This window comes from Desmodus rotundus, chromosome 3 (genome assembly GCF_022682495.2).
Source record: "Desmodus rotundus isolate HL8 chromosome 3, HLdesRot8A.1, whole genome shotgun sequence".
NCBI classification, from domain to species: domain Eukaryota; kingdom Metazoa; phylum Chordata; class Mammalia; order Chiroptera; family Phyllostomidae; genus Desmodus; species Desmodus rotundus.
Window position 1 is genome coordinate 190,978,699 of NC_071389.1, and position 13,618 is coordinate 190,992,316.

At 44.8% G+C, this 13,618-nt stretch overlaps 1 protein-coding gene across 2 annotated transcripts in view; it reads right to left on the minus strand.

The window, feature by feature from the left end:
• SYN3 (synapsin III) overlaps positions 1-13,618 on the minus strand; it is a 408,941-nt gene that overhangs the window by 70,546 nt on the left and 324,777 nt on the right. For both annotated transcript variants that reach the window (XM_045187147.2, XM_053922017.2), the window contains one exon: positions 17-79. In XM_045187147.2, coding sequence (XP_045043082.2) covers positions 17-79 — 63 coding nt within the window. The remainder of the gene's footprint in view (positions 1-16; positions 80-13,618) is intronic.

Consider the following 13,618-nt stretch of genomic DNA (forward strand, 5'->3'; position numbering starts at 1 on the left):
GAGCTGCTTCTCATACCTTTCCCATTCCAGCATGGGCATGTCCCAGCTTGACCACCACAGGGAAGCGAGGCGCTGTGAGCTGAAAGAGATAAGAGGAATTCACTCATTATCATCTCAGAGCATGTCCCCTAAGGCTCCTGCCTGTTCCGTAGAAAGACTTAGTCATCTGATATGACCAGAAATCCCCACAAAAACTCTTTGACAGATGGCCACCCTGCTGTGGCTCAAACACCCCCAATGCCAACACTCTTGGCTCCCAAAGAAAGCTCCAGCCCTTCAAACCAGTCTGCCTGGGGCATCCACCAATCTGGAGAGATGGCAGAAGGAAGCAAACCGACCGGTTTCACCTCCTAGCTTGTGTGACCTCTGACAAGCTACTGCATAGATCTGTGCCTCTGTTTCCGCATCTCTCCAATGGGGCTGATGAGCATCCATCCCAGAGGGTTGCTGAGAGAATTAAATAAGTTACTGCATGTGAAGTGCTTACATTGTAAGTACTCAATGAAAGGCAACTTCTTTATTCCTGTTACAGTTCTGCCTTATGTTATTTCCCCAACAACCTTCAAATGTCTGGGAATTCACATTCCCTCCCCTGAGCACTGTCCAGGCCACCCTGTGAGGTTTCTCAGTCACAGGGGCCACACTCACCATGGGCACAAGCATCTCTCAGTCACACTGTGGAGGGCCCTGTGCTGAGTGACTGCCCTGTGTGATCTCCTTTAGAGTCACACTTGGGAGGGCAGCAGCCTGGCCTGATTGGTTCTCTGTTGCACTCCCAGCTTCCAGGGCACTGCCTGGCCCAGGATAGGCGTTTGACACAGAATCTGTGCTTTGGTGAGTCCTCTGAGCAAGACCTCCAAGGCACGCATGTCTCTTCTGATGACACAGAGAAGATGAGTGGGGCTCAGGTGCCTTGCCCATGCCTACGGTCTCTCTGCTAGGAAGTGAGGGGACCAGTTCAGACCTTGGCCCTGTACTTCCTTCTTCATACAGCTCATATGTCATCTGAGAGGTGTTTGCTTGATGTCCAGAGGTATATTTGCAATTGCTTGAGGGCATAGGTTACCCCTTTCAATTACTCAGTAATACTATTATCCCCCCAGGTTTGATCAGTCCCAGCTGGGATAATCCTGTCCCATTCTCTAGGCTGCACAGTTGTCTGTCATGGTCACTCTGTCTTAGTTGTCCCCTGGCAGTGCTGTCTGTACTGACCCTCTGGCTGCCTGGCACCTAGTCTGACACGGAAAAGCTGCTGTAGGTGCTAAAGAAGGGTCTGCAAAGGGTCACAAGCCAGCCGTTGGACCTTGTCTCATTTCACCCCCTGCACTGGCCCCCTGAGGCAAGCAGGAAAGTTATTTTAAAATTAAATATGTTGGGGTGACATTGGTTAATAAGATTATATAGGCATCAAATGTCCAATATTATAATACATCACCTGTATATTGTGATGTGTGCTCATTAACCAACATTTAGTCTCCTAGGGAAGGTATTTCTATTATCATTTCACAGGGATGAAAACTGAGAGTCAAGGCAGCTGCTGGGAAGAGGTGAAGCTGGGGTTTAAACTTGGGTCCGTCAGGTTCTAAGCCTGGTGTGAACAGTTTTCTCTTATGTCTAGTATTGTCCTGCAATAGCTGCTGGGTAAAAAAATGTCTTTCTTATCCAGGCTAAAATTTACCATATCCTGGTGTCTAGAGTAAACAAGCACATTTTAAAAAGGGCAATATTTGACTTTGATTCCAGAAGCAATATGTACACACTATAAAAAATTTGGAAAATACCAGCCAAGATGGAGGCATAGATAGATACACTGTACCTCCTCCCACAACCAAAAGAAGGACAACAACAAATTTAAAAACAAAAACCAGAACTTCCAGAAAATTGAATTGTATGAAAGTCCGACAACCAAGGAGTTAAAGAAGACACATTCATCCAGACTGGTAGGAGGGGTGGAGATGGGGAGCTGGGGTGGAGAGGACTTGCAGCAAGGCTGAAGGATCGGGGTGGGCAAGGTGGAGGCTGGCAGAGTGGGCGGTCCCACATTTGTGTGTGGAGAAGCCAGGAGGCATACCTAGGGAGTGAGACAGACCATGCAACCCAGGGTTCCAGCACAGGGAAATAAAGCCTCAAAACCTCTGAGTGAAAAAACCTGTGGGGGTTGAGGCAGTGGGACAAACTCATAGCCTCACAGAAGAGTTCATTGGAGAGATCCACAGGGTCCTAAAATGTACACAAAACCATCCACCTGGGAATCAGCACCAGAAGGGCCCAATTTGCTTGTGGGTAGCAGAGGAAGTGACTGAAAGTCGGCGGACAGCAAAGCAAGCCGGCTCCGCTTGTTCTCTCTCGGACCCCTCCCCCACATACTGCACAACCACACCGTGATGTGGGCTGCCCCGTCCTGGCAAATACCTAAGGCCCCGCCCCTTACAATGTAACAGGTGCACCAAGACGAAAAAATATGGCCCAAATGAAAGAGCAGATAAAAGCTCCAGAAAAAAAAATACAACTAAGCAATGAAGAGAGAGCCAACTTATCAGATGCAGAATTCAAAACACTGGTAATCATGATACTCACAAAAATGGCTCAGTAAGGTTGCAAAACAGAGGAAAAAATGAAGCTATAAAAACTGAAATAAAGGAAAATGTACAGGGAACCAAGAGTGAAGGGAAGGAAACCAGGACTCAAATCAATGGTTTGAACCAGAAGGAAGAAATAAACATTCAACCAGAACAAAATGAAGAAACAAGAATTCAAACAAAACAAAACAACAACAACAACAACAAAAAAAACAAACCAGAGAGGCTTGGGAACCTCAGGGACAACTTTAAACACTCCAACATCCGAATCATAGGGATGCCAGAAGGAAAAAAGGAAGAGCAGGAAATTGAAAACTTATTTGAAAACATAATGAAAGAGAACTTCCCTAATCTGGCAAAGGAAATAGACTTCCAGGAAGTCCAGGAAACCCAGAGAGTCCCAAAGAAGTTGGACCCAAGGCAGCATACACCAAGGCACATCATAATTATATTACTGAAGATGAAAGATAAGGGAAGAATCTTAAAAGCAACAAGAGAAAAGGAAAAGGAGACAGTTACCTACAAAGGAGTTCCCATAAGACTATTAGCTGATTTTTCAAAAGAAACCTTATAGGCAAGAAGGGGCTGGAAAGAAGTATTCAAAGGCAAGGACCTACATCCAAGATTACTGTATCCAGCAAAGCTATCATTTAGAATGGAAGGGCAGATAAAGTTCACCCCAGATAGGGTCAAGTTAAAGGATTTAATCATCAGGAAGCCCTTATTATATGAAATGGTAAAGGGACTTACCCAAGAAAAAGAAGATAAAAAATACAAACAGTAAGATAACAAACTCACAACTATCAACAACTGAACCTGAAAAAACAAAAACAAAAACAAAAATGAACTAAGCAAACAACTAGAACAGGAACAGATTCACAGAAATGGAGATCACTTGTAGGGTTATAAGTGGGGTGGGGGAGAGGGAAGAATGAGGGAAAAGGTACAGGGAATAAGAAGCATAATTGGTAGGTACAAAATAGACAGGGGGAGGGTAAGAATAGTATAGGAAATGGAGAAGCCAAAGATTGTATAGGCACAACCCACGGACATAAACTAAGGGGGGGTGATGCTGGAGGGAGGGGGCTGCAGGATGGAGGGGGATAAAGGGAAGAAAAAAATGGGACAACTGTAATAGCATAATTGATAAAATATACTTTAAAAATCTAAAAAAATAGTTTGGAAAATAAAATAAAGCCCTATATAGTTATATATAAGGAAGACAAAACCACCCTCGAACTTTCATAGTTTTGTACTATCTGTTGGTCTTTTTTAAAATGTATATTTATGTTTTGATTTACTCTATTCTTACAAAATTAGGAATACTGTGCATACCCAATTTTGTTTCTGTTCTTTCCACTGAATGTTATGTGATAACATGGTCCTGGTGGTAATTATTTGTCAGTTTAATAGTTATTATGACATATTTCACATACAAAAAAGACACGTCGAGCAATATTGGGGACCTCACCTCGCTTAAGAATAAGACATTGCCCAAACAGTTGAAGCCCCAGGTGTACGTCTTTCTTCTCACACTCCCCTTTTTCCATTCCAGAAGTATCCATTCTATAAATTCTGCATTTATCTTTCAGTTGCGTGGATTCATATTTTAACTATAACATGATTCTCAGTCGACATATATTACGTATTTTTAAACTTTATGTAAGTGGTAACAAAAGGATCTATTATTGTACAACTTTTTGGGGGTATGTTATGTTTGTGCCATTCATGCATGTTGATATTTATAGCTCTGATTCATTTTTAACTGCAGCATAGTATTTCATGTTACAAACACATTGCATCTGTCCATTTCCTGCTGATGAACGTTTAGGTGATTTCTATTTGTCTAAGTATAAACAATACTAGTACAAACATTTTTAAACATGCTCCCCTATGCCCATGTAGGGGAGTTATTCTAGGGCACATGCACAGGAGCGGAATTGCTGGGTCAGACAATTCTCATCTCAGTTTTGCTAGGTATTGCCAAATTGCTCTCCAAAGTGGTTGTACCAGCTTCTGCTTCTCATGAGCACGGAAAGAGCTCCCAACACCTGGGTTTGAAAGACTTATATTTTATCAACCCAAGGGATGTGAAGTGGAATGAATGAGTGCATTTTTACTAAGCAGCAAGGTGAGGGGAAACAGGTGTGCTCTCTTTTCCCAGCAAGGAAATGGGGACATCGGACCTCCAGCTGCAAAGGAACTGAATTCTGTCAATAAAGAGATTGAACTTGGAAGAGAATCTCAAGCTCCAGAGGAGAACACGGGGTGCTGGCACCTCGAGTTTGGCTTTATGAGACCCCTAAGTGGAGAACCTTGTCATGCTATCCTGGACTTCAGATCTACAAAACTGTGAGATAATAAAGGGGTGCTAAATCTGCTAAATTTATTACAGCAGCCATAAGAAACTAAGACATGTGTCCTCCTAGAAACTGAAGCCCAAAGAGTGATGTGGTTGTTTTCATGCCACATAATAGCAGGACCAGAGGTCAAGGCCATGTGTTCTGACTCTCAGTCAGGCTCTCTCTCTACCAAGACACACTTCTCTGGGGACCATGTGAACATCTGGGGCACAATAAATGCTTTCCCCTAATCATAATGGTGAATAAAATATCAAGTCAATTCAGGGGGTGCTAATGGACTGAGAACTACATGGCTGGCTCTGTGTTTAGTGCTATGCAAGACACACAGAAGATTGAGACAAGATAGCCTGTCTTTTATTTTTTAAAGATTTTATTTATCTATTTTTACAGAGAGGGGAAGGGAAGGAGAAAGAGGGAGAGAAACATTGATGTGTGGTTGCCTCTTGCATGCCCCATGCTGGGGGCCTGGCCTGCAACTCAGGCATGTGACCTGATTGGGAATCGAACATGCGACACTTTGGTTCACAGTCCAGTGCTCAATCCACTGAGCCACACTAGCCAGGGAAAGATAGTCTGTCTTAAACAGATGGGCTGCACAATGAAAGAGCACACAAGGCAGCTTGGCCGGTAAGTCTGGGGTGGGTGGAGTCATGAGCAAGTCTCCATAGAAGGAAGGCTCAGAGAAAGATTCTGACGGATGAGTGGGCTGTGGGTGGGTGCAGGGAGGGCTCAGCATTCCTCAGGGGTGAATGAAGCACAGTACTGGAGTTTTCCCATGATGGGTGTTGAGATTCTTCACAAGCTCTGGTGAACAAAGACTCATAGGAAGGATTTATTTTATGAAACTTCATGAGTTTATCCACAATAAAGCTACTTGGGACTTGACTGCTAAATACAATATATTTGAACTGAGTGCCCTTCTCGAGCATTCTCAAATAAAATGGAAGGAATACATGTATTACCATCAGAGGTAGTGAGAGTAGAAATTGTTATCTGGGTTTATAGGACACATGGAGTCAATGTAGAAAAATCTGATGATTTACAGTAAGACATTTCAAAGAAAGCATTCTGAAAATTTGCCTGAAGCAACGTATTTTTCTGAGAGTAGGGGAAAGTTTCCTTTGTCACTTTTTACTTTGACTCATTGAGAATAGCATTCTTTTTAGAACTGACTGGCAAAGCTCTGGGTTGGTGCTGGGAGAAGGGAGAGGCAATCTGGGGCCAGATAACTGGGAGCCTTCAAAGCTGAAGGGAAGAGTCTGCGTTGCTTGGACGCGCCATGGGTAAACAGGTCAGTGTGGAGGCAGGACAGTGACCTTGCGGCTGCAGGACCAATTGTATCAGGAGAGACGGAAGGGCCAGAGACCAATTTGGAATTAAAGCCAACATGAAGTGTCGCCACTTGGGCCTGGACTGGGACAGGGACAGTGGAGAAACTGGGGACACTCCCAAGAGTTTTTCTTGAGTGACACTTTTAAAAAGTGAAATAACAGTTTTCAAATGGCCACAGAAATTCAAAATGAGGATTGTCTACAACCTTATCACCTCATCACATCAGTGTGCTGGTCCGCATTACTTTGTAATCCTCATTTAAGTGTGCAATTAGAAAATGAAATGGGACATTCTGCAATTATATTAGAGATAGAATTTTATACCTATCCCCTCACTTAACATTACTCCTTAAGTTTTTTCCCCTATTTTTGCCACAGTCTTTTTATATTTTTCCTTATGTCTCTCTCCGACTCCCCAGCCTGGTTGACTGATCTCACCCGCCTGGTGTGTCTGGCGTGTATTCCTGCCCATAGCTCATCAAGCTCGATCTCTGCAAACATGTTTACACATATATGGTGGAAGGTGACATTTGTGTTTTCAGAAATGGCTCTTTTCACTTACTATCACACCACGCATGCCCCCTCTCCTATATCAATAGGCACTCTCCTAACCCAACAGTTTTAACAGCTTCCCAGTATCCCACAGGGCGCGTGCTGTAATTCTCGTTTTTCTGTCCGTGGACACTGGTGTGACTCTCCCTCTCTGCCACTGCCAGCACGACCACTAAATGTCTGTACACGTGTCCTTATAAACCAATTCTGAGAGGTCAGGCCAAGGGGAGACTCAACACAACCTGGAGACATTCTGATAGGTTTCTGAGGTCACTGGTTAGAGCTCAAGAAAGGAAGGTGAGCACCACGGTATCTGTTGCACACTGGGTGAGTCCACGCGCCATATCATCTCCCAGGCTAATAACAACGGCATTTATGGAGTGTCCTGTAAGAGCCAGGAATGGTACCAGGCACTTTATAGACAGGGGTGGGCAAAAGTAGGCTTACAGTTGTTTGTATGGAAAATAATAAATAACAATACAAGAACAAACTGTTTTGTGTACTCACAACTGTAAACTTACTTTTGCCCATCTCCATACATTAGCATTCTTCCCATTCCCCAAGTGATAGATAAGAAATTAGAGGCAAGTCATGAGCCCAAGGTCAGACAGTTAAGGAATGGTGGGGCTTCTCCACTGCCACCCACATCTTTTCCCTTCCCTCCACCCCCTTTCCCTTCCCAAGCTGTTCAAAGTGGTTTCAAAGGCCATTCCCATTTGCAACATGCCAGCCCCTTCCCGAACACAGACAGGTCACGAGGACAAAAAACATCTTGTCGGCTATTTTCTCTCTTCCCTTCCCAACAATAGCTTTATTGGTTCCCCTGCGGTTGGCGAGCCCTGCACCAGTTTCTCACAGGCTCCCTGTCCCGCTCACATGCCCCGGGGGCTCCAGAGTTCAGCACCACCCAATGGCATGGGAGGCCTGACATCCTGTTAGAAGGGGCAGATCAACTTTTGAAACCACAGATCCCCACCCTGATAAGGGCCCCATTCAAGTCTCCCAAGAAATCAAAATAAGTGGGGGTGGGGCAGTGCTTAGGCTGGGTGTTCGCCTGGGGGCTTGGGGTCAGAGCAGTATGAGCCCAGATCAGCGCTGTAGCAACCTCATCTGCAAGCCATGGACTTGAAGAGCTGTGGCCTGAGTGGCCTGGTGCCGTGCTGCTTTCCAATGAAGGAGGCGATTCCCTCTACAAGCATGACTTTTTGGAGACTTAAATATGAACAGTGTCTGGTCCTGGCTAAGTGATAGAGAAGGCCAAGGCCTGGGAGAGTCTGGAGGAGGAAATCAAGGACCAAAGATGTCTGGAAGATTTCAAGGAGGAGCTGGGCCCCTGGTCCATGCCTGTGAGGCTCTCCCTAATCTATTTCTTGCTGACCTCTCTGTTTCATCCTGTGGTTCTCTCTCCTCCCCATCCCAACATCTGCCTACTTATGTTCCAACCCTGGGCCTTTCAATACTTTACTGAATGGGCTCCGCTCCCTCCAGCCACAGAGCCTTTGCACGTGCCATTCCCTTTCTCTGAAAGACTTCCTACCACTCCTTTCTAGCCCAATCCCTTCTCATAATGAGGTCTCAGGTGAAATGCTCTGTCCCCAGAGAGTGCTTCCCTGGCCACTGGCCTAAAGTACGCACTTCATACGTGAAACCTATATAGTGTCATTAACCAATGTTAATGACCCTGATAAATTTAATACAATAAAATAAATAAAGTAGGTTCTTCCTGGTATCTTCTCCATCACACTCTTCACAGCATTAGCCACCATTTGTAATTATACATTTCTTCAATATTTTCTTTGTGTCCATTGGTCCACTCCCCTGCAGGTGCTCTGACTACACCAAGTGTTTCGCTGATTTTATTCACCCCGTATCTCCAGCCTCCACACAGGCCTGGTGCACCGTACACACCGTGTCTGCAGGAAATTTGTTGGGTGGGTGTTAGACACAGCCTCCCATGTGCAAACAGGCGGAGTCAGAAAAGATTTGGGGACAAGGTGTTCTTAAAGTTGGTTTAAATGGAAGCCTTGTTGAGTGATTGGTAGGAATTCAGGTGGATATATGGGCACAGCAAGCTTGGGGGACCTCTCTGCCAGGAAGGAGTATGGGCTGTATTTTGTGGGCGTTGGGTAGCATTGAAGATTTGAGTGCAGAGGGTAGATTCATACAATGAGGGTTTAGGGAGACCCTTCTGGAGGCCGTGGTAGCAGCAGCTCCTGGGTTTGGAGCACTTACATTGTACTAGGCAAGGTGCTGCTGCTAAGAAGTTGATGTATATTGATTGCCTCGTTTAAATCTCTTGACATATCTATGAGGTAGCTCCTGTTTTTATCCATATTTTATATACAAGGAAATAAAGGCCAAGAGAGGTGAAGATTCTTGTCTAGGATCACTCAGCAAGAAAGTGGAAGAAGTAGGATTTGGCCAGAGACCCACCCAGAGCCCCCCACCCTGCTATCAGAGCCTACCCTGCTGCTTCTGGATAAACATGCTTGCCACCATCATGTGCTTCCCACATGCTCAGGACTGTGTCCATTCATTTAATTTGATTTAAGTGGGTGGGTAGAGGCCAGCAGACTCATTTGGACAAGACTGGCTCCTGTAACAGCCAAGTAGTTCAGAGCTTGGTGGCGGCAGCATGAGCTTTGGAGCCAGAGGGACTCCCAGAGTTCACATCTAGTCCCAAAACCTATGGTTATGAGCCACTGGGCAGGCTACTCACCACTCTGTGACTCAATTTCCTCATCCACCAAATAAGAAGGTCACTTGAGAAACTGACATTATAATAGAGGTCAGTTATTAACTGGTCATTGCCAATGGAAAGGCTTACATCGAGTTAGAGGATGTGCAAGGCCTGGCACGTAGTAGGATGGCAATCCATACTAGTTCCCATTCTCTCACATCTACGATCTCAGGGAAAGGATGACCGGCATGGGTCCAAGGCTGATCGACGAGGCTTGGTCCCTGCTTGGATGTCGGAAGGGGAGAGAAGAGGGGAGGGCAGCCTGATAGGACGATCGGGTTGTGAGCAGGATGCATGCCGATGTCTTTGACAGAAACAGGGCGGCCTGCAGACGGGGTGTGTTGTGGGCATTTAAAGAAGTTTCATTCAAAAGAGAGAACAGAAACATTCTGACAGCTGCTCGATAACCCTTCATCTCGGTATGCAGCACCTGACAGAAGCTCCTTGGAGTTCAAGCATTGCACACAGCGACATTCCTGTCTGAAGGGAGGAGAAGAGACAAGGTGACCTTTGGCAATCCTTCCCAATCCTTTAACGTTGTGACAAACCTAATACCACCTAGATGACTGAAACGTATAAAGAGAAACCAATGTCCAGACAAATATCCCTCACCACAGCTTACAGGGCTCTGTGTGACCTGGCCCCTGCCCTTGTCCCCAACCCCATCTTACCCGTGGTCCCCATCAATCTCTGTCCCAGTCTTATTGGCTTTCTTTCTGACCCTGACACTAGCTTGGCTCCCTCTGGCTTCAGAGCCTGGAATATTGTCCCAGCTCCTCCTACCCTTGCTTCAGATTGCAGTTCCAATGTCATGGCCCCAAGAAGCTGGCTCTCACCTTCCTGCCTCCATCCTGCCTGCTTACCTCTTACTCTTCTTAGTAGTTCTGCCGTTTTTAAATGTATCTGTGTGGCTGCTGGACAAATGTCTGACCTCCTCACAAGACTGTAAGCTTTGTGACAAGCTGTGGGTCTGTGTCCGTTGTTCATCATTCAACCCTCAGACCTCTCCTGAATTATAGACCTGCCTCCTGAACTTGGCCCCCAGGTAGTTCCAGAGGCACCTCCAGCTCAACATTTCCAAGTGACCTCATGAACACCCATCAAAAATGCTTTCTCCCCTTCCTGTAGCCTGACCTCAGTCAATGGTCCCTGCACCCACCCAGGCACCCAAGCTAGAGATCCTACCTGCCTTCTTCATTCGTGGGTCTGCCCTACACCCAGGACGGGCTCCCAGGAGGGGCCCAGGAAATGTGTGCGAGTGAGGTCTGTGGTCTCAGCTCTGGGTAATGCTCTCTGCCCTTAGAATCCCACTGCTGAGCCCTCTGCATCACCTCCTCCCGTGTTAGTGTTTCTTGGAAAAATACTGGTCGCATATTTAGAAAAATTAAACTAAACCTGCCCTACCAAAATACAAACATTCTTTTCTCTTCCATTTCCTGTTTCCCTGAGAAATGGGATAGTAAAAAAAAACTAAACAAAACCTTGATAGGATGGCAATATTTATCTGCAAATATGCTTTTCTTGTTCCCACCCGTGTGATGTTTATGGCACAGATGGGCTCAGGCTGCCAACCCATCTCCCAGGAGATTCCCCTGGGTGCCCCTCATGATTCAGACAACATCCTCAGTGACACGGTGCCTCTGGGAGGGTGTGGACGACCCACAGTGCCCAGCACCACCGTGAACCCCACGGATATATACAGCCAAGGATTCAAACCCCTTGGTTTTCCACTGTAATATTCTGTTATTCCTAGTCTTGTTCCAGCTCCATTTCTAGATGGGAGGAAGTCCCCTTTACAAGTCAGCTGATTCTATTATGGGAAATCAGTGTTCCTCTTCTTAGTAACTTCTGAAAAGAGCTAAATAATAATAGCAATACTTCAATATATATATATATGCTTTAGTTTACATTTACACATGTAACCTCTTAAGGTTAAAGTAAATATAAAATTTTGGTTGCAGTTATTCTTGGTGTTGCATAGAAATAATACTGCTTTTTTGGAGCTATAAACAAAGGGAGATACTTCCTCTCTGGTTCACAGAAACTATTTGTGGAATGACGTAGAATAAGGAGGAAGAGCGAACGCAGGCTTTGAAGCCAGACAGACTTGAGTTTAAATACTGTTGGTGTCATTTCCTACTGGGGCACCTTTGGGCAAGTTTCTTAACCCCTTGGGGTCTCAGTTGCTTTATCTGCAAATGGGAATAGGCACACCAGCAATTAAGGTTATCTTGAAGTTTGTATGTTAAATAGATGCTACATATAGCTGGATGCCAGCCAGAAATTCTCTGGGGAGCATTTGAATTAACATTCACTTAAAAGCGTTCTCCAAATTACCACTTGATACAGTTATGGATATTTTTTTTCTTTTTAAAGCTTTCACTTTTAAACTATGCATTGTAAAAACTGCTTTGAAATTATTTTAAAAATTATCATTAAGCTGATACGATGAATTGATCCGATATTCCTGACATACAGAATGACTATGTCTGTATTTTCTAGTGCAGAAACAGACTCCGACTCTAATGATTGAATGCTGCCTGGTTTTTTCCTGTAAATCTTGCATAACCTTTTATTTAATTCAGGGAGATCTGGTCTACCATAGCTGCAGTGATAGCTCCTGACTATTTTCTTTACAACAGCAGCTTTATTGAGGCACAATTCATACACCATAAAATTCACCCTCTCTAAAGTATACGGTTCAGTGTTTGCAGTATATTCACAGAGTTGCACAGAGTGTGTGACTATTACCAAAGGTTCTCATTTCAGAGCCTTTTCGTCACCCCGCACCCACTACCAGCAACTCTCCATTCATCCCTCTAGTCCCTGGCAGCCAATGGTCTACTTTCGGTCTCTATAGATTTGCATATTCCAGGAATTTCATATAAATGGAATCACACAGGGTGTGAGCTTTTATGACTGACTTCTTTCATTTACAGTAGCACATGTTTTCCAGGCTCATCCATGGTGTAGCATGTATCAGCACTTCATTCCTTTTTATTGCCCGATACTATTCCATTGTATGGATGGTGTCTGACTTTTAAACACATCTTGGAATGGCCTGGATATGTATTTCTAGTGATTGCAAACCACAAAGGCAAATGCATGTCTTAGCAACATGGAGTGAACAGGGATAAGACTTTGGTGATGTCATAGGTCAAAAATACAATATCCAGCTGGGTATCTCATGACTATAGTACACAGGTGGCAAACACAAAGCCCAGGGGCCGGATCCGGCCCTCCACATGTTTTTATCTGGTCCTGCACCTTGTTTCTACCCGGAGGCAGCGCTGAGCTCTTGCTTAACCGTTAAGGAGTAGTTACATTTACACAGTCCTAAAATGACATTTGGCCCTTTGAAGGCAACAGCAAGGCTGATGTGGCCCCTGGTGAAAATGAGTTTGACACCCCTGCTAACACTTGGGAGGCAGGAGGGATTGTACTGGCAAACCAGCAGGAGCTTGCAGGTACTTGCGTCCTGTGTGTATTTAACCTTGTTGGCCTCTTTCCCCACTGTTTTTAGCCCTTATAAGCAGAAGATCTGAGCCAGATCCTTAGTCCAATCAGGAGCAAGTGTGATCTCTGCTCCTGGTATATTCCTACTTACTGTATTGTCCCATGAACAAGCTGATAAAGAAAAGGACTAATAAGAATGTTTAAGAGCCAAAGAAGGAAGTATCAGTAAGCCCTGGTATTGGGTACCCATGAGACAGAAAGAGAGAGGATAGGAGAGAGAAATTAATCTCTGGTTCCCCCTTTCCCTTACAAAACCATTGCTCCATCCTCCTGAAAAATGACCTTAAGTTTCCAAATGCTTGTGGCTAACTCTGAAGCTCTCCAGAGAGGAAGCTTTGATGGGTGGGTTTTCTAATCCTACCAATGAAGCTAAAGTTGTGATTGCCCTTGTATACTTATTTCCATCTTTATTTGTTTGTGCTCCATGAGGACAAGGCCCGTATTCATTTTGTTCATTTTTTGCCCAGTGCATAGCAGGCATTCAATATTTGCAGGATGAATTTACTGAATGAAGGTAGAAACACAGAGAGCTGAGAG